The 23181-nt window shown below is 31.1% G+C and overlaps 1 protein-coding gene across 1 annotated transcript in view; it reads left to right on the top strand.

Annotated features, from left to right (window-relative positions):
- The window catches only part of LIN28B (lin-28 homolog B), a 109431-nt gene that overhangs the window by 55518 nt on the left and 30732 nt on the right, over window positions 1–23181 (top strand). The window contains exon 3 of the mRNA XM_051997460.1: window positions 8379–8563. Within this exon, the coding sequence (XP_051853420.1) occupies window positions 8379–8563 (185 nt within the window). The remainder of the gene's footprint in view (window positions 1–8378; window positions 8564–23181) is intronic.

The following is a 23181-nucleotide window of genomic DNA, read 5'->3' on the forward strand; positions in this document are numbered from 1 at the left end:
GGTTCTATGATTTGAACAAGTCATTTAATTTTCTGAACCCCAGTTTTCTCTTCTAAAAATATGTGAAATATATGCATTATTTATACTTGTAAATATTGTATATCAAGTGCTTTGTGAATTAAAAAGCCCCATACAAATGTGAATTGGGATAATTTCATTTTACAAAAAAAGACTCCAAGGAGAATCCAAAAGGTTAAGTGATTTGCCCAAACTTACAGAGATGGTGGCAAGTAGGAAAAATAGAACTTTAATCCATGTCGGCCAATTACCATGTAATGTAAATACCAGCATTCCTGTCTTTGATAGTCCCTCCTCTCTCTTTTCTAAATTTGTTATTTAATATGTTCTGCAGACCAGAAAAGTAAATTACTGTGCTTATTGGAATTATGTATGAAATGAGAACAATTAGGCTGAAAATGAGGATCTATGGGCAGAGCCATGGGTATTCTCTTTTTAATCAGGTAAACTGATTTATCCAAATAGATAGAAAAAAAAGAAATCAGAGATTGAAAAAAAATGTATATGCACACCCTCATTTATTCAAATAGCAAAATGAAATAGAAGAAAAAAAAAGTGTGTACACATACACATATACCCATTTATCCAAATAGAGAACAAAAAGAAATCAGAAATTACACATACACACATACATGCATACACACACATAATAAAATACACATACACACACCCCCATTCATTCAAATAGCAAAAAGAAATCAGAGAAGGAAAAAATGTATATATACACACAAACACCCATTTATCTATATAGATAGCAAAAAAAAAATAAGAGAAGGAAAAAAGTGTGTGTGTATGTGTGTATATATACACACACATTTATCTAAATGAATATCAAAAAGAAATTGGAGAAGAAACACACAGATACACACACACACACACACACACACACACACACACATGCGCATGCATTTATATACTAGACAAATATAGAAGACTGCCTGAATTCTCCCTTTAGGAGGGAGAAAACTCAGCTCATTTAAGGAAGAGAGTCCTAAATCTCAGCCGTGGAAAATTCCCCAGACTGTCCAGTATAGTAAGCTAGGGATGGGGATGGGGATGGGGAATGGGAATGGGGATGGGGATGGGGATGTCATTGAGACGGCAAATTATTTTACAATTTGACATCTTTCAAGAGTGCCTCTTCCTTCAGATACCTGAACATAGATGTTAAAATATTGTGTCATTTTCCTTGAAACTGGGAGCCATATCAGATGTCTCTCTATTCAACTATTACCATCTTCACTCATCCCTCATACAATTTCAGAGCTTTGGGGAACCAATCTTCACCAATGAGAAGAAAATTAATGGATGCTCTCTTAATGAGTTAAATGCATGAGATTCAATAGAAAACTTTCCCCCACCTATTTCTACTTAGAAAACCTTTGCTTTAACTCTCGATTCTAGAGTATGTTCCATATAGTTGAGGCAGTTGAATAAGTAACTAATGAACAAATAAGTAGAAATTAGCAATGGAAATTAGATGGGGACACATTGTAGTATAGAAGACTAATGGAAAAATTTATCTGATATTCTGAAACAGCTCACTCTTCATTCACTAAAATAAGAGTAGCTTATTATTCACGTATCCTAAAGATCATTTCATTTGTTAAAAGGAAGAAGAAACTTAAATTCTGGATTTTATTCTGGCCAATAAGGTGGTACCAGTGGCCAGAGTAGATATGACAGGAACAATTTGTTGTGGAGTGGCAAGAGTCTGGTTCATAGCAACTGAAAGACAAGAAATAACCATCAAGGTGAGAGGGGGGTAATTAATCCTTCTATCCTTTGAAATTTGGACAGAGTTAAAACACTTGTTCTCTTTTTGGTGTGGAAACAAAATACATGTACCTGTTGTGTGCTTTTATTAAGCAATATTTTCAAAGATATATTTGATGCAGTCATCCACTTTTGGTGAAGTATAATATGACTGCTTACCATTCCTCAGTGCATATATATTCGATTTCTCTAGGGAGCACATCTCCTAGACTAATATTATTTCATTTCAATACAAAGCATGAAGCATCATGAATAGAACAATAATGTAGACTGTTTTAGTCTCTGGTATTTTTACCTTTTGGTATTGGTGTCTCTGGTATCTAAGTTACATTGTGAACATCACATTTAGTGGAAAGCATATAGCTGAGGGATTGCTGGTTTAAGGTTGGCTTCTAAAATCATCACATATAATATATTTATGACCTTTGTCTACATGGGGTTCTTTATTTTATTTATACACATAGCTGTATGTATTAAAGTATATTTTATTGTAATATTATTGTTACTTAGTGACATGTAACTGTTTATGTCTTTGTAATATTCTAAGCTGTTAAATTAATCATCAAATCATAGTTGATTTAACAGTCACACATATAGAAGATAATTTCTTATTCCCTGCTCTCCCTCCATTCCCCATTGGTATTCCATGATATATTTGGATAAATAGTTGTTAGTCTGAGATAAGGAAGTGAAAGTCAAGCACTCAACTTTTAATTTTAGTTTCTTCTGTAAAATGAAATAGTGCGATTAGATGATCTCTAAAGTCCCTTCCATTTCTAAATTCCATGGCCTGAATTTTTAAATGAAAATGAAGAATGCTCTGAAGAATAAAATTTTGATGACATGAACAGAAGTGATCCCAATGAGGGAGAAAAGAGAAAGCTATCTTTAAAAGAAGAGTTTGTATATAGTCAGGGAAACTCAGAAGTTAGTTTTATTTTTAAAAGTTTTTATAAAGACATTCTCAATGAAAGCAAGCTCATAGTAACAGGGGTGGCACATTCTCACAAGAACAGTCTTCCAATAAGCTAAAATCCAGCATTACTTGAACCTGGTAATAAAAACTTAAAGTTCTCTTTAAGTTATTTTAGAGGCAAGATGATACAAGACTGGGACACTGTTAATACATGATAAATATAAAGCAAAGTGACTAAAAATTTATTTTATTGGTTTTTTTTTTCCTACCAAAGAGAATGATCTTCAGCTTGAAAAGATGCAATCAAAAATGATTTAATAGGTATGTGGAATGATGAGTGAGGAAATTATTCAAGAATACTAGGTTATAATGTGTTATGTCTCAGCATATAATGAAAGTACTTACAAATGTAATTGCTGAGCTGCTTTTATTCATCTGAAAAATGATGGAAAATGGGAAAGGTGCCACTGGACTTGAGATTGGTAAATGTCATTACTTATTTTTTATAATTAAAGTTTTTTTTTTTAAAATTTTTGAAAACCTATGCATGGATAAATTTTCATTAACCCTTGCAAAACCTTGTGTTCCAATTTCCTCCCCCTTCTTCCCACCTTCTCCCCTAGATGGCAAGTAGTCTAATATATGTTAAACATGGTAGAAATATATGTTAAATCCAATATATGCATACATGTTTATACAATTATCTTGCTGCACAAGAAAAATCAAATCAAACAAAAAAAAATGAGAAGAGAAAATAAAATGCAAGCAAACAACAACAAAAAAGTGAAACTGCCATGTTGTGAACCACCCTAAGTTACTACAGTCCTCTCTCTGGTTGTAGATGACTCTCTTTATCACAAGATCATTGGAACTAGTCTAAATCATCTCATTGTTGAAGAGAGTCATGTCCATCAGAATTGATCATCATATAATTTTGTTGTTGCCATGTAACTTAATTAGCCATTCTCCAACTGATGAGCATCTACTCAGTTTCCAATTTCTTGTCACTACAAAAAGAGTTACCACAAACATTTTTGCACATGTGGATCCCTTTCCTCTCCTTTACGATCTTTTTGGGATATAAACCCAGTAGAAACACTGCTGGATCAAAGAGTATGCACAGTTTGATAAATTTTTGAGCATAGTTCCAAATTGCTCTTCAGAATTGCTGGGTCCATTCATAATTCCACCAACAATGTACCAGTGTCCCAGTTTTCCCACATCCCCTCCAACATTCACCATTATCTTTCCTTGTCATTTTAGCCCATATGAGAGGTGTGTTGTGGTATCTCAGAGTTGTCCTAATTTGCATTCTTCTAATCAATAATGATTTAGAACTATCTTCATATGAATGCCCTCATTTTCAAAATGGGAAAGAATGTTTGTTTTTTATATTAAGTTTTTTCAACTATGTGAAACATACCACAATTGAGGAAATATTAATAATTAAGAAAATTATCTAATGATTTGAATTCAGCAGTCAGATGATATAGTAAGGTGGCTTTAAGTCATTGAAAACAACTAGGTGTTTTCTTACTATTTCCTAATTTATTTCATGTTTAATTTCCCTGTTAAACATTTTTGTCCCATCTTTTCCAGTCTATGCATCATTCTCATTGGCAGACAAAAGTGAAACTAAATAGAAGCCATGTAGTTCTACTTTTTATCTCAGTTTTTATTATTATCTTCCTGTAAACTATTCCAAGCAAGTGTCTTTAACTAACCTACATTTCACTCTTGTCCCCATCATAGCTTTTAAAAAACAATAGTCTTTTATTTTATTTTATTTTAGTATTCAGTGTTAACCTTATCTTACATTGGTCTCTTAGTCTTCCTGCTTTTATTCTTATGGGATATTGTCACTTTTATTTTCAATATTTTATTGCTTGATGTGCTTCCTAATACTTGAGTTTACTGATGAACTTTCCTATACAACAAATTATTCTTCAGTCACATTTCCATCCATTTTACTTTCTCATTAGAATAAATTAATTGCAATTCTCATTACAGTTTTTGTTCTTGTGAACTTTCCAACTCTCTTTAAGCCAGTTTTCCTTCTAAATTCAAAAGCCATAGAATCCTAACTGTATCCTATCTTTAGAATCTACTTCACTATGGCATTTGTGTTCTCATATGTCCAAACTCTAAAATGGCATGGACTTGACATCTAAAGTATTCTGACATGTTCATTTTAATAAGCATTTCTCAGTGATCAGAATTATGTCTATAATAGGATTTCCCTTACTGCTTTCACTGATGAAAGATGAAATTACTAGCATAGCCAGGTAAGAATTTATTAGTTTGTAACAATTCCTTGATTCAGAAGTTCCTAAAAAGCTAAGATGCTGTCTATTTAATTTACTTTGTTCAGTGAATACAATGGTGCCTTGCACACAAGGCATCTATTAAATTGTATATAAAGATAATCATAATGGCCTCCTGTTTCTTGTCATCAATTTCTCACCCTCCAGCTTCAGCTTCTCTTATCTACCTCTTGAGCATAACCAGTCCTCTCTCATCCTTAAATTATTACTCTGTCAAAGAGTTCTGTACTTTTACAGATGAAATAGAATTGGAAGCAGCCAACTCATTCTATTTGAAGAAATGAATTTATAGTAAATCATTCATTTGCATCATAATTATTTGAAATTTCTAAGTATTTTCAGTAGCTAGATTTAATTTTAATTTACCTATAGGCCTAGATGACATTTTAGTTACCTTCCAGATTTACAATCTGATTCTACAAATAAAACTTACTTATGCTTTGAATGAATTCTAATACCACCACAATTTTTGTTGTTTTCATACTACTTTTTTAATTGAGAGAGTTGAAGCATAGTCCTCTGTAGTGATCTTTTTCAGTTATATTGTTAGTAGTATTTTTTTTGTGTATGTACAACAACATTTAAGATTTGTCTCCTTATAATATTACTGATTTTTTAAAATGTCTATATATCTTGTCTCTTTAATTAAATAATATACTCAGTGTTAGAGAATGCAAACATGTCTTTGTATCACCCAAAAGCAGCTAATACAGTGCCTTACAAATAACATTCTCAATAAATATTGACTAATTTATTGTTTGAGATTAAATACAATGAAGTCAGCTAAGTGGAATTAATTATCCAACAAGCATTTCCATAGTATAGTATCAAAAACATATATTACTTTTTAAGACAAAATAAAATAGGACATTTTATAGTACTCATAACCAAAATCTTGCTTACAGGGTTTCCTTTTATGAGTTTCATGGGTAGTTCAAGACCATTCCTTTATCTAGGTTGTTAGAGCAAATTAGCAGTGTGATCATGGGTGAGTTACTTCATTCCTCTGAATCTCAATTTCCTCTTCTCTATAAAAAAGAAAAATGAGTTGGATTGAAAGAGTTCTCAAGTTTCTTCCAACTTTAAAGTTTTATGAGTATTTGAAATAATGAAATTATGGAGAACAAAATTATCATTGAAGTGGGTCACTGAAACTTCATGTTTTTATGGGAGCCTTCTAGATTGGTAAGCATGGAGACAAAAAGTGGCATAGAGAACCAGGCTGATATGAAGCCATATTTGCAAATTTTCATTGTGTTCCACTTAGATTGAGGACCATGACTCTCCATGCATGTCTTTCTTTTGCATCTCTTATTTCCTGACTGCCCTGTAGAATTATCTTTCTCCTACAAATCCATGAAATACACTTAATTATAAAATTTTCTTGCCTCCTTATTATATGCTTTTGTCTTCTGAATCATACTTTCCCTTGACATTGTTTTGTTTTGTTTTACAGATCCTTTTAACCATTGGGATAAAGTTGGGAAACTAGTGTGTTCTTTTTGGCTTTATATAGGATTATGAAAACATGGATGAGATTTTGCTAATGGAATATAGTCTTTAATTTGAGAAAAAAAGGTTTTGATTATCCAGGAATTTTTTTTGCCATTTTCCTTTTATTTACTTTTTTCTTTTATCACCACAGTACTAGTTGTAATGCAGTTTTACAAAACTCAGCAAAACTACTCTGCTGTTTAAAATGTCTCATGCAGTGTAAAAGCCCTGTTGTGAATCAACATTTTCACACATGACTAGAAACAAAACATGCTTTTGATCACAGATGACGAACCCTTAGTAAGAAGACCAAATAAATCTGAAAGCAGGAGTTCTGGAATCAAGCAACAAGTTCTGACTTCACAACAAGCAGACACACCCCCAAAGTAATTAAATTGTATTTTTCAGTGTCAAAGAAATGAACTTTTGCTTGTTTGGTAATGTAAATTTGCCAGAAATTCTATTATAATTTTACATTGAACACTGGACACAATATTTATCAGCTTTATACAGCTGATAAATATTTGTAGGAACTTTTGGCCTCCTACTTTAAAAAAAAACCACTACCATATGCACAAAGAAAAACAAAAAAAGTCTGACTCAAGGTTTAAAAGACAGGAAAACATTTTGTAAGATATTTAAAAATCTTAGAAATAACTATAAAAGTTGTTTATAATTTATTTCCAGGCAGGATCAAATTCTTCTTGATATGTGCACATACTCATGCAGAAGAAAAATTAGGAGTGTGATTCCAAGTTGCCAACTTTTTTAGTAATTACTTTTTGAAACATGAGTATTATTTACTAGAAGAAGAAAAAAAAAGAACTGGGCAATATTGTTTTCACTTGTTCATAATGATTTGATAGTGGATTTTTTTCTTATTATACTGCTTTGAATAATTTCTTTTTTGACTGATAATTATCATTTAGTATATTCTTTCTATTTATTTAGATGCCTTTTTAAAATTTGTCTTATACCAAAGACAGTTAAGAAATAATTTAAAACTATAGTGTCAACTGTAAAGAACTCATGATGAACTATTATATCTCCAGAGAGAGAGAACTGATGAACTTTTGAGTATAGACTGAAGCATAATTTTTTCATCTTTTTCTTGCTTTTTTTTATAGCAACAAGGATACTATGGAAATGTCTTGCTTTATTTCACATGTATAATTGATATATTGCATGCCTTCTTAATGAGTGAGGAAGGGGCTAGAGAATAGGAGCGAATTTAGAACTCAAAAAAATTTTAAAAAATGAATGTTTAAAATGAAGTTTTTTTTTTTCAAGATTAGTGTCTGAAATTAGAACTATTTTATGTCCTAAAACTTATAAAATGGAATTTACAAAATAATTGCTTTTTATGTATTTTCGGCAGGGAAAAGAAGAAAATGGATTCATATTTAAATTGAAATCATATGTGTATATGTGTGTGATATTACATTTTGCAGATTACATTTATAATTTAGAATATGTTGTTTTATGAAGAAAAATCCCCTTAATTTGATTATAAATTATATAAGCTCACTTTGACCTTATTAAGGATAGAAGAAAGAATATGATGGTAGTGAAATATGTTTCTCACTTCTTGGCAACGAGGTATTTGACTAGAGTTGCAGAATGAAAGGTACATTTTTAGTTGTGGTCAATTTGTTGGTTTGTTTTTCATGAATATACTTATTTGTTACAAGAGAAGGAAAGTGGGTAGAGATGGAAATATCAAAAAATGAAAGGGCAAAAATGGAATGTTAAAATACATAGCTTTATTATTTTGTTGTGTGAGCCTTTAAATTGTAAAGATTATTTATATAATAATGGTAACTGAGATACTTTTTGTTTCCTGTTTACAGAGCAAGCTATATATGGAAGGATTTAGAAGCCTAAAAGAAGGAGAACCAGTGGAATTCACATTTAAAAAATCTTCCAAAGGCCTTGAATCAATACGGGTAACAGGCCCTGGAGGGAGCCCCTGTTTAGGAAGTGAAAGGAGACCCAAAGGGAAGACACTGCAGAAAAGAAAACCAAAAGGAGATAGGTAATGATTGCATTGTTACTTTACAGTTTTTTAAGACTTTGTTGAGATTTTTTTTTTTTTTAATGTTCCTAATGCCTTCTTAGAACATGTTTATATTGCTCCCAAATAGGACCAATTCAGTAGAACTTCTCCACCATGACGTGGATAAATAAGAAATGACTTCATTGTGAATTCGCAAGTAAAAAGTATCTAGAGCCTAGCTCCAACTATAGAAAAAATACTCAAATACTGAGTACTCAGCAGATCCTGTTGTGAGTCTGCATTACAGAATTAAAGGAGCTGCCTTTTTGATGAATTTTCCTTTATGATATCTCTACATGGTAGATATCTCATCTATTTGTTCCTTTGAGCTACCTTGCATGTAGTGGAGCTGTCTTCCCCTGCTAGTGCTTTTATTAAACTGGAGCCATTCTAATCCTTGCAGCACTTTTGAGGCAGCATGCGTATAGAGGGAGGTGGTGTTCAATAACATCCATAACCTCGGATCACTGATCAGATATTCCATTAGATACCAGCCACAGGCTTCTGAGAGGGATGCAAAGTGGGATCCAGGAGTTCAAAGGATAGCTTAGACTATTTGGTAATTTGGTTCCTACTGCCAGGTTTCAGGTAAGAGTGAAGCTTGTGAATGAATGAGGGCCACATTCCATTCTCTGTATAGGATCAGTAGCCAGTCACAGGAAATCCACATAAAGTTGTAACATCTAGCTGTAATGTTGCCTAGCAGGAGAAGCAGGCCCTCCGTTTATTTGGCGGTCATGACCCCCAAAGTATCTGCAAGCAGTAGCAAATGTGCCACCGCATGATCTAATAGAAAGAGCTCTATGTTTGGAATTAGGTAAAGTGCGTTTGAATCCTTGTGCCGCTGTGTACTTATGATCTATGTGATGTTGGACAAGTCACAATCCCTTTAAGGCTCATTTTTCACACTTATCAAACAAAGGAATTGTACTAGGTAGTGTCTTTGGTAGTTTTTGACTCTAAATATTTTGATCTGCAGTCTTCTGATATAGAAAGGTAGGTAGTACATTGGTTCTGGTATGGGTCTGTATCTTCAGAATTGGTTTCAGACCTAGCCAAGTATTTGGGAGGCTTGCTCAGATTAATGTTTTAGCTAAAACTGTGCTAGTACAATTTTATTGTGTTTTTTTGAGCTTCAATTTCACATAGAATAAAACTGAAAATATGACAGTAGAGGCCCCATTAGAATTGTGCTTTCATAAAAAGTGATTTTTTTTTTTTTTGGGGAGAGAAGTTCATTATAAATGTGCCTTTATTGATGACAAAAAATAGGTCTTATATACAAAGTTAACTTGAACTCCAAATTTAGTAAATACATACATATAAAAGAAGAGGGTTGCATGGAATTTTTTTCTCCTAAAACAAAACAAAACATTGCTTTTTATGGTCTGGAATTTTTTGAAGTGTATTTAAACATTGTCTGGATATGTTAATATTAGAAAGACACGAAAATTTTGGTGAAACTAAAATTACATAACCATATGGAATTAATATAATATGTATGGAATATATTGGAATGACAGGAATCTTCATAGAACATGTGAGTCTTGAAGAATGAGATTTAGAAATGGGAAGAATTATCAACAAAAGTACAGAAGCAGAAATGTGCATAATATTTTTTTTGATCATATGATACCCATTTAATTAGATAAAGAGGAAAAGTAGAGAGAAAATCATAACTCCTTATACTAGTTAGCATTCAGAGTTATTTATAATCTGTGATCTTATTTCACCTAGCTGGCTTTATTCATTCATCTTTAAGTAATAAAGAACCATTAGTGCTTTTTAAGCAGAAGAATGACATAATGAAAGAAATCTTTTTAGATATATTAAGGTGATGGCAGTGTTCAGGATGGATTAAAGTATATGGAAGCAGAAGATCATATATTAATCTAGGTATGGAGTATGGAGAACTTGCTCTAGGGCAGTTATAATAAATATAAAATAGTAAGAGGTAGAGAGAGGAAACATTTTGAAAAATGAATCAATAGGATTTACTTGACTTTTGGGATATGGGGGATTAAGGAAAAGGGGAATTTAAGAATATTCTGAGATTTTGAGTCAATATGATGGGAATACTGCTGGTATCAATAACCTAGATGAATCAATTTAATGAGAAAATCATTTTGGAGAAGAAATTAAGTTGATTTTTAGACATACTGAATTTGAGGTTATAAAATAGAAATGCCCAACAGATAGTGGATGTGGGGGATTAGATTTTGGAGACAGATTTAGCAATTATTAGCATAAGAAGTAAAAGAAATATCATGTGGAAAGACTATTAAATAATATTTTTTAATATGCTCCAAATTAGTCAGACGATTACTAGATTATGATGTCTAGGATGTTGAGAAACTTGAATAGATTCGAAGAGAATGATAAAAATAATCAAAGACTTAGAGAAAACAATAAAGGAACTGTTACTTCTATTTCATCTAAAGAAGAAAAGGAAATTCAGTAAATATTTACTGCCCATTTATGTGCTAAATATAGTAGTAAATTGCTTTCAGTTTTAAGAATATGTAGTCTACTGTAGAATATAATTTGTAAAAGTCTTCTTATTTCTTTCTCATACTATATGCCAAGTATTTTAACATTATTAATCATTGTGGGTCACATTTTTATCTAGCACTTTTAAGTTTATAACATTTTCTTTACAGTTATCCTATAAGGTAGGTATTACAAGTAGTAGCATTCTCTCTTATTTTATAAATCAAGAAAATTAAGTGACATGCCAAATGTTTTACAAGTATAGAGTGGTATAGTTGGTATTCAAACTTAAGTGTTTTGCATCCATAGCCAAAGAGCTTTTCTCAGTACAGCACTGTCTTGGTCATTTATTGTTTATCATAAAGGATTTACCTTTTGAATTACTACAACTTGAAATTCTTAGCCTTTTTGCTTTGGCTATCTGGTGAATCCTATAAGCCCTTTATGGAAATAGTTTTTTTAAGTGTGTAAAATAAAATACCAGAGATTACAAAGGAAATTAGAAATTAGTGAGAATAAAGATTTTATTCCCCATCCAAGTTCATGCACCCTATAAACCTATTGATGGAACTTCAACAATCTATGGACTGTCTAACCAGACTTTAAGGTTTTTGTGAACTGAGGTCAAGTTTCTACACATTTTAATGCATAGCATATAGTTTTTCTAAATCCTGAGAATTGATGAAAATACAACACAATTTGATTAAGAATTTTGCTAGCAATTCTTTTTTTTTTCATTTCGATATTCAGAAATTATATCCCTTATGTGATTCAAGATGACTTTAGTGTTAGTATACTTAGGAAAAGAAAAATAGACTTTCATTTCTATTCAGTTTGTGCTTTAAAATCAGCTGTGTTAGTTAACATAATAATTCTCAGAAGTAAACATTTAGCAAAAGAAGACAATCCTAGTAGTTTCTACAATAATTGGCACATGCTTTAGAAAAATGTGTTTGTGGTATCAGAAATTAGCCTACTTGACTATAGAGAGTAAAATTTATGTAGGTCTTTCTACTCAGAAAGATGGCAGTTACTTTCAATAGTATCATCCTTGATTAGCAAGGATTGGTTTTCATAATTTAAGAAAATTGTCTGTCTCCTGTAACATTTTGAAGAATATTCAAAAACTAACCTTACTTTTAATAAAATTGTTTTGTAATTAGTTTGAAATATACCAACCACTTTATAAAAAGGAAATTTTTAGAAACTATCATTGTATAGAGAAGTTACAAGTCTTTGGGATTTGACTGTAATTTGAGTAGTTACTTGCACTATCACCTCCAGTTTTACTAGTTATTTAATGCTATATCTGAACAACAAAAACTAGTCAAACCTATGGAAATTGTTTTGAGATTCTTAAAAAGCAAGAACAGATATTACATGTGGTGACAATTATCTTCTTTTTCCAAATTAGAACATCAGTAAACAGAACTAAAGAAATGATTTGGCATGCACTGGTATTGAAACCAGCAAGACAGTCCTTTCGTGTCTTATATGAAAGATATCCGAAGATCTTGCTTGCTTATTAGTATGCTTAAAATTTTATTTTGAAGTCTACCGAATCTTTAAAATTAATCACACATACAGCTGATGAAAAACTGTTGTGGGTACTAGAATCCTAAATATCCTTTTGGTTTTGTTACTGGGGTAACTAAGCATCCATAGCATTTGTAGACTTGGTATATTCTTTGACTTATATAAGGGCAGTAATCTAATGCTTGCAGTGGATAATAGGGTCATTTAAGGATAAAATAATTTAAAAGATTTTTTTATCATATATAATATGTTTGTATATGTGAATTTTCAGCTCAGGCTTTTAAAAATTAGGTAAAATTTTGTTCTTAGGATACAAAAAAGATATTTAAATATTTTAATTGTCATCAATCATAAAATGAACTAGGGTTTTTTCTCTTTCTATATTAAAATTCTTCAATATTATTATTATACAAGATTCTTCATTTTAAATAAAATTCAAACCTTTTCCTTAAAATTTTATACAATTCTAGGCTCATTTCTTGCTATTCTTTACTTTTCTCTCTATTTCTTTTCTTTTTTCCCTCCTGAGATAATTTGGGGTTAAGTGACTTGCCAAGGTGACACAGCTAAGAAGTGTTAAGTGTCAGAGGTCATATTTGAACTCAGATCCTCCTTACTTCAGGGCTAGTGCTCTATTTACTGTGCCCCCCAGCTGCCCCTCTATTATTTTTCAATACAGGTATTTTGCATGTGTACTTTTCACTCTGTGTGGAAGAAACAATTTTAGCACATATTTAAATTATTAATGAAAGATTGATGATTTCTGATCACTTCCTGTCTGATTTGCCTTAACTTCCTTTTTCCTTAGAAGAAGTCTTCCAACTTCCTTTCTCTAAAAATAGCTTAAACCATGTGGCGAGCACAGTAATTTCTACTGTTTAAGGGGGAGAGTTATTTCTACAGTTCTTCCTTCTAAACTATAAACAGTAATATTAGCAAATAGTCTTAAAATTTGTCTCTGATTTTAATAACATTTTTCATTTTTAACTGATGTACATATAAATTTCATATATGATGGTTTTATATAAAATATAAAATTTATATAACAATAGCTTACTTTTGTTATTGTTATTGTTGTTGTTATGTTAATCCTTTTTAAATTTTAATTTCCTTGGGGATAGAGACTATTTGTTACCCCATAATATCTTCTCTCTCCAGAAGGACTAGTCACATAGAACTTTGTCTTTCCTTATGTATTAACTCTTTGGGGATCTTAAAATATAATTTAACAAATTGCAAGTATCAAAGTACTCTCATTCAGTTTTTCTTAATATTTTATTTATCACATCTGATTATAAGCAAAGTACTTTGGTTTTCTATTTTGGACTGCAGTATTAGTACATTTTTTACTAAAAAATAGATTAATAATGAAAGTTTAAAGTTAATGCTTTTTTTTCATACAAATCTTATCATTTGCATTGACAAGCATATGAATCCTCTATATGAATATCTTGGAATCATATCAGATTCTTTTTACTTAAATTATAGTAGGCTATATATAACTAATTTTATTGATTCAACACTAATTGTTAATTGATAAAATTTTATTACATAATCGAGATGTTATCTTTTTATCATTTATGCTATTAAGATTACTAAACAGACATAATAAAAATAATGCCAAGTTTATCATTGTTTTTGAAATTCCTACTTTACTAAATTGTATCTGAGTTTTTTTTGGCAATGCTTGTATATAGTAATAGTAAAATATTTTTATTGTAATTTTTTCAGTAGTTTCTGATGAAATTTTAAGTTATAGAGTCAATTGGAATCCTTGCATTTTATTCACAAGGACTTTTATTCAACTGTGGGTAGTGTATTTTTCCTAATCTAAAGAAGAGGGCATTTCTATTTAAAAGAGAATAATTTATAACTTGTTTTCCAATACAGCAATTTCCTTTTTTCACTAATAGTAATTATAATTTCACCTCTAACCATGTTTGCTTTAATAAACCCTTTTAAAATTATCATCTAAAATAGATTAATTTAATGATTTTATTTTATTTTTCAGTAAGTTGTACTTAAAGGAAAAGTAATTTTTTAAAGGTATATGCTTCAGAGTATTTGCAACTCACATACCATTGAATTTTTATGTTAAAGTTAGTTTTTACAATGATCTCCCACTATAAATTCCATCCATTTTAGCTGTTAATTTTTTGATGATTTTATTTAAAAGATATTCAAACACCTGCTTAGGAGAAATAATAATAATAATAATCAGTGTGGCTTAGGTGCCAGAGATAAGGTTTTTGGTAGAAGCACATCAACAAATACCAGTAAATAAGTGTTTCATCTTTATACTTCTGTGATTAGATTTTGGAATTTGCTGTTTAGTGGGTTTCTTTTGTGGAAGAGAAATCTTTCAGGCATGAATTGATAGGCCAGATCCTTTGAGGTCTGTCTCCTCTGACCTATGACCCCTATTCTTACAAGGTCAACATCTGAGGGCAGGAGATTAAGGCAGTTTAAAGACTGGAATGGTAAATGGAATGGAAAAATTAGCCAGCACATTTTGGGTGCAAAACATCAAAGTCATCAAACAGTTTACTTATTTTAAACCTGGCTTAAGGGTGTAACAAGCTAATTGTACTGGGCTTGTTGGCATAAAAATATATATTTTTAAGAAAAACTTTAATTTATTTGCAAAAGGTCAGTTAGAGTAAAAAAATATTTTCAAGAGTTTAATTCAAATTAAATTGACAAATGGAAGCAAAAAAGTTCAAGGAAAGCAAAAATGCAGTACTCCTAGTATCCTTAGCTTATACTGCTGCTGAGTTTGGATACTTATTTTTTTATATTTTCATTGGAGAAATGTTTGATATTATTTTAAAAACTCAATATATTTTTTTGTTAATTAAGTTTGCATTTTTGTGTACATTGCTTTCCTAATTAAGTAGTAGCTGCCAATTACATTGTAATATATTTCATTGTCTAAATAAACTATGCTTTTAGAGATTTTAGCTAAAATATGAAAGGAAAGTTGAGAGTGAATCCTAAAGTTAGAGGAAAGGACTAATGTGTTTTCTTCATCCTCTTTTCCTTTTTAAATATGCTTTCCCTCCTCCCTTTTCTATTCTTTCATTTTGCTCCATAATGACATAATTGTATAACAATACAAAGGAGCCTAAGTGTGTATCACCTCTTAATTGCTATGTCCTGGTCTCCAGTGAGATTGAACTCCAGACAAATTCTTTATTTCATGTTTGTTTGTTTGTTTGTTTTCCTAAACAGTTGTGAAAATAGAGTTTCTGCTTCTTACTTATTGGTGAAGGTAGGAGTTGAATGGGCTCTATTAATTCAAGGTTCCATATAGACATGCGTAGCTGAGGAAGTTAGTAGTACAAAGAGAATACCTATATCTTCAGGAATATTTTGCATGCTTTACATTGCATCCATTTTACTCACCAGGGATTTAATTTTTAAGTTGCTTTTCCAAGTCTCTTCCTTTCAGGATTATTTGCCCAGGGATCTCTTAATGAGGCAATTATAGCTGTTTCCTTCATTCACATTATCTTAGCAGATGCTCTCCCTGCTGTGACCTCTGGATAGGTTAGTCAGACAATGTGCCATTCTCATCACCTTCTTCAAGACATTGTATAGGGATGAGCTTGATTTGGCCTTACTAAATAAAGTCTTAGTGGATTCCTGATAAAAATAATCAAAAGCAGTTATCAAAAGACAACTTGAAACTAATTTTCTCTGAGATTTGTAGATGTCTTCACACTTTGCCTTCCCCTTAAAAAAAATCAATATTGAAAACGAATCATATGAAAAGTTAAACATTTCAAAATAAGTTTAATGAATAAAGTAACTACTATTGTCTTTACCCTTCACATATTGTGACCATGGGTAAGTAGGATCAACAGTTCACTGCATACCTTCATTATAGGGCTATTGTGAAAGTTAAGTAGGTAACGTTTATTAATATCCTTTCCAGAAAAGATAATTTAGCTACTATCCTCAAAATTTTTAGCAGATATATGCCATTGGTTTTCTGTACAAAAGTTAAAGAATATAAATGTCATGTCTTTTATTTAAGAATTGTGATGTCTATGGTTTGTTCCTATCTTTTTGTAAAAGGAAAACAAAATAAGGGTGAATACAGGCAGGCCCATCATACACTCTTGTATTCACCTAGATAAATAAATCCTCTAATTGATTATCACTTCTTTGCTCCAACTCCCGTGAACAGCAATAGAGATTAACAAATTTGTGATAACAGCGCTCACAATATCCCATCTTTATTCTCTCTCAAAAGGGAAGTGCCAGTCAAATTCTACTTAGAAAATTTTACTAGTTTACTACTTTCACATTTAGAAAAGTTTTGTACAAAACTAAATAAATTTTCATTGAAACCAATGGATCAATGGCTATAGTTTGAAATCTTTTTGTTGTATAGAGTTGTTTGTTAAATTGGTATTTGATTTGAATTTTAATATTATCTTTATGTGCTTACTGAGAAGTTTTAAGCAAAGTAATTATAATTTTTGCATTGAAATAGAATGGTTAAAATTATAAGCCAAGATGTATGCATTTTTCTGCTATAAAGCACACTTCAGTTTTTTGTAATAAAATTTTTTAATATTAAAAGTAAAGTGATACATATATGTATATATATAATGTGTGTATGTATCTACATCCATATAGATATATGTGAATATATATATATGATGCTAACAGTATTAAAATATAATTTTTTAAAAATATCTTTTTTAAAAAGAGTGATCTTGTGAAGTATCATAATATTTGGAGCAAGACCAGAGAACATTAATCAAGAATTTGAAATTTAAATTTTTAAATACTATAATTTTTGACTTGTACATTCATAAAGTTTTTCAGTACCTAAACAAGGTTTGAAAGTTACCCATGTTTCAAAGACTTTGTCAGTGTAACAAGAGCCCTTTCAGATTCTACAGTATTGGAAGATTTGAGTATGGTCCTGGCAACAGAGTAATTCTTCTTTCCAAGGAAAATTCTAAGTAAGGAAAGGCTCATCATTTCTAGACTGTCTACTTGCTAATGAATTCTTTGGCCATAGCAACCCCACTAGATAGAGTAAGCACTAAGTAAAATCACAAAAGAAAAATTAAACTGATTATATTTCAGTGGACAGGAAATGACTTGCTATTGATGTGAATGGCATTCCTGAATTAACTCTTTGGACTATCTGATCACTGGCTTGTTAAAACAAAGATCAAAATTCACATAGAATTTCAGGAAAGAACAAAAATAAGAGACAATATGACCAATTTAGAAAACTTCATCCTTGTTCATTTAAACCAGTTGCTGATTGTGAAAAAGTGGGATTTGGACAGAAGAAAAAACATAGACACAGACTTCAATATTTTCATCCAGAAACTTTGCTAATTTAACAGCAATAGAAATGAACAAAGTTGTTAACAGCTCCCAAAATATCCTATCTTTATTCTCTCTTAATATGGAAATGCAAGTCAAATTCTACTTAGTAAAAATTGACAGTCTATCCAAATTTTATCTCAAATTTAGAAAACTGTTTTGTACAACACTTAATATTGATTGTAACCAATGTACCAATGGCTATAGTTTAAAATCTTTTTGCTAATTGCCATAATGAGGAGTCCATCATGACATAAAAAGTGTCCTAGGCAAACAATTGATTTGCTTGCTAACAAGAAAGTTATGAATATTGGAGGCACTATTGCTTTAGAATGAGAAATGAGAACTTAATTTGTAAAATTGTATAAAGCACAACTATGAAAAAATAGTAGTACCATCTCACAAAGCATAGACATTATAAAGAACAAATCCATTTTAAAGAAAGTATGGAAATACCTAGATAAGTAAAGCAATTTTAAAGATGAACATTGAAGAAGAACAAGAAAAATTTATTAAAAGAAAAATTTACTTAAAATTATTAGAAATTATTTATCAAATTAATATTTATTAAATATGAGATATTTATTAAATTAAATGAATTTATTAAAATATTTATTAAAATTTATTAAAAATATTTTTATAACAAACTATTCATTGTCAATAACAGTGTAAAAGATATTAAGAATCCAATTTTTCTGTCTTAAATATACTTTTAGAGGAAGTAGAAATGAAATTGAAGAGACAGGAAAAATAGCTAGATTTGACCAAGAATAACATAAAGGACATAAAAACTTCATATAATTCAATTGTGAGAACATTGATAGATCAATTTGTAAGATAGCTGAATGAGTGGAAAGTACAAAGGCATGAAAAAATGTTGGGACTTACTAAAACCCCCCTTCCAAAGGGGATGACCTAGAAAATATCAACAACTGCTGATCTACATGCTGCTTATACTTTGTAGATCTGAAGTAATGAAGCTGAAAGTAATTCAGAGGCTAACTAGTACAACCTCATTTTACAGAAGGGGAAATAAAGAGAATGAAAGTAGTTGAATGCCTTCCCTAAGGTAACACTAGTAGTAAGTTCTTCCAGAGCCATTGCTCTTTTGGCTATACCACAGTGAATCCCAGCTACATCACAGAATAGAATACATACACAAAGCCATTTGTGTGTATGTGTGTGTGTGTGTACTTATATGACTACGAGGGTAGTCATACCTTTGTTATTGTTTGTCCTTCGTTCTTGAAGAGGACCATTAGAGGGGTAGACGATGCCACAGCATACTAGCGAATTGGATTTAAGTGAGGGAGGTCTGTGCAAGTTCCCCAGCCTCACTTTTCCCTCCAAAGTCATCTGGGTCCAGTGGCCAGATATAGATCAAGATGAGTGGAGATGGCCTTGGATGCAGTGGGAGATCTTGGACTTGGAACTATAGGACTAAAGCTTGTAAGAGATTCAAGGATGGATAATAAAGTTTTTGGAGTAGAAAGGAAATATTTGGGATTGATAAATAGGAAAGAAGAGAGAAAAAAAGATAATTGATGATAGATTTTAAAGAAATGCCAACCCATAGGGAATTAGAAATACATTTAGTGAAAGGGACAGAAGAAAAAATTAGAGAAATTGAAGAATAAAGTTAAGTAAATGCCAGTGAAGAAAAATTAAAAAAATTCAAGGAGAGAAGGATGGTTAGCTGTTTCAAATGCTAGAAAAAAGGTAAAAGAGGATTGAAAAAAGACCATTGAAATTGTCAACTCCACAAGTCATTGGTGCTCTTTCAGAGAGCTGTTGTAATTGATTGATGGGAGAAACCAGATTGCAAGAAGCTAATTAAACACTGAATAGAGAGGAAGTAGAGAAAGTGAATGGAGACTTCTCTTTTAAGTAACAAGACATTTATTTTGGATAGTGTATACCTGAACAAGGAAGCTAGTAAAGAGATATAAAAGGTACAAGGAGAATTATGACTGGATTGAGTTCTAGAAAAGTGGGAAAGGATAACCCAGGAGCATAGGTACCAATATTATTTTTAGGGAGGAGCAGGGGAAACACCTCACTCTAACCCAGGATTTGATACAGGATAAAGGGAAAGTCTGGGAATTCCTACCAGTTGGCTTCAGTCTTTCTAATAAATTAGATAAGTTAATATTTTGTGAGTGGTTTATAGTTTTGGAATGGTAACTCAAATCTAAAAAAGCTTTCTAATAACTACATCTGGAAATATCTGGGAATAATTAAGAGTTGAGAAAGTGGAGTAGTACTGAGTTACCTTTTGAGATTCAATAATCTAAATTCAATGTAAAAATGCTATATGCATTAAGAGTACTTTTTACAATGGTCATCAAAAATGTGGCAAAATAATGTAATATAGGTATTCTCGTAATTTTCACTTAATACTATATTTTACAATCATTTTATTATTTTTTATGAATCTCAGATAATAGTGCTCACCACTTTATAGGTGAAGAATTTTCTTAAGTATATATCTCTTCAGATTCCATTAATAAAACAATTGGAAATTGTGTAAAATACTTTGTTCATAGAATTATTAAAATTATAGTTATGTACTACTTTCAGATACACAGTATAGTATAGTAGAGAGTGCTGGATTTACAGTTAGGAAAAACTGGTTTCAACTACCATATCTGACCACTAATTGATCATAGACAGGTCCTCTAATCTCTCTGGTTAAGTAGATTTGAAACAGTTGTTAATTTTTAAAAAATAACAATTTACTCTTATCTTCTTAACATCAGATACTTAATATTCAGATCTCTTATGGCCTGAGGTCAATATGATGCATGACATATGTGAATGGCATTGGATTGGTGGTGGTGGTGGTAGAAAAAGTACTAATAAAGTGGTGTGCTGCTATCATCAATATCTCCTACATATAATGGAGCTAGGAATACTAATTATCATCATCATAGCTCATTTTTCTGTAGTTCTTTACCAAGCATTTCCCTCAAAACAATCCTATTAGGTTGATAGTCTTAGTATTATTTTCTCCTTTTTGTTGATGAGGTAACTCATGCCTATGATGACTTGACAATGATTAACAAAATCAAAAGAAACTCTGTAGGACAAAAAATCAGTCTTCAGCACAATTTCTATTTCATGAAATATCTGTCAGAAGTGATATTTAGTTAGAATCAGGAAAAAATAAGACATATAAATGATATAGACATGAAAGAGTTCTTAACCAAACAAGTGATAGAGGATATACCACAAGAGCTAAAATAGCCAATTTTTATTAGATGAAATTTAAAAAAAATTAGATTAAGAAATTCAATGCAACTGGGATAATAGAGAAAATTGTCACTTGAGAAAATCTTTGAATCAAACATCTCTGATATCTTAATATTCTATATATCTATATTAGTAAATAAGAAAGGACTTGCTGAGCTGTTTTAAGGGATGATCATCCATCCACCTTTTGTAATCACCTTCAAAACTCAATTCTCACTTCTGTTCCCAGAAACTGTAGCAAATGCAGTGGCTGCACCTTGATAAAACAATCTCAGCAGATGGACTAAACCAGTTTGAGTATAGTTGATAGACCAGCAGATTAGGGGGATGTCTTCCCAAAGTATATGAAGACTTCCCTTGGCTGAAAGAGTGGATGAGAAGTTTTGTTCCAGTGACCATGAACACAACTGAATCAGGCAGTGTGAAGCACTTAGAGCTTGGACAGATACTGAAAATGCCAAGTTTGTCCACTGCTTCCTGGGACATTGCCAGTCCTCACCTATTTATCTTACCACTGAACATTGATGACTTTGGAAGAAAAAGTAAAGTGGATGACTTTATGCAACTCTGCCTCACTTAAATACAATTCACCAGAGTCAAGCATTGGTCCTCTTTGGAACAAAGGAAAAACAACATGTGTCTATATTGGACAAAAAGATGTTCGTCAGAGGGTAAGTAATCAGTGAATATGAATAAATAGTTCTGAAAAAGAAAAAATTAAAACTTATAAACCATATGAAAGATTGCCCTAACTGACCAACAGTAAGAGAACCATACATAAAAACAACTCTGAGGTTTTACTTTATACTCAGAAAACTGGAAAAGATGACAAAGGGTGGAAATAGTCAATGTTGGAGGAAGTATAGAAAGACAGGTGGTGTGTGTGTGTGTGTGTGTGTGTGTGTGTGTGTGTACTTATAAACATAAATTGTAGAAAAGAGACAGTGATATACTATATGTATATACATACACATATAAAACTGTAGAAAGACAGGCATATTAATATATTGTTAGAGTTGTAAATTGCTTCAACCATTTTGGAAAGCAATTTGTACTAGTTTATTTCTTTTCTTTTTCCCCTTGTCTGTATCAGAATATTCATGGAAGCATTTTTTTTTTTTTTGGTGGTAATGAGAAACTGGAACTAAAGTACATGTTCATTGCTTAGAAAAGAATTAAAAATATCATGACATACTAATGTAATGGATTATTGCATCCTAAATATAAAATAGTAAATGTGAAATAATATGAAAAGTAAGTAAATATGAAAATTTCAGAGAAGTGTGGAGGCACTTGTATGAACTATTGTAGGATGAAGAAAGCAGAATAAAATAATACATGATGACTATATAGAATCATATATATAGAATATATGAATATATAGAATCATATAATTCTGTTATTTCCAGAAAATTTAAGTGCTTTCAATGCTTTAAATCCTGACCAAGATTGGTCCCAAGAAAGAGATACCTTCCAATATACTCTTAATCTTGAATGATGCACTGCTTAGTTCAGTCAATTAGTTAATCAAGAAACATTTATTAAATGCCTACTATATTCCAGGCACAAAAATGAAATTGTTTCTCAAAGGAAAGGATTAATGTACTGTTATAAATCATATGTAAATATATGAGCAAGTGAAAAATAAATTTTTGAAAGGGAAGGCATCAGCAAAACCAAAAAGGTTTGGAATTTAATATGGTAGGAAATTTTCTTTTTCTCCTTTGAGGACCAACATCAAATAGAAGACATTTAGATTTATGTTACATAATCACATACAGACTTAAAAAAAATCATGTTTTTGTAGCTATCTTTTTTAAATTGAGATATTTAATTGTATTTTTAAGATTTTATTGGTGATTTTATTCAGCAGTCTTTTTCCAGTATTCTCTCTCCATCTCTGCCCACCCTCATCTTTGAATCTTCTATTCAATAAAAGAAAAACAGTATATGCTGTGTGTCAG

This window comes from Antechinus flavipes, chromosome 4, assembly GCF_016432865.1.
Source record: "Antechinus flavipes isolate AdamAnt ecotype Samford, QLD, Australia chromosome 4, AdamAnt_v2, whole genome shotgun sequence".
Lineage (NCBI taxonomy): Eukaryota > Metazoa > Chordata > Mammalia > Dasyuromorphia > Dasyuridae > Antechinus > Antechinus flavipes.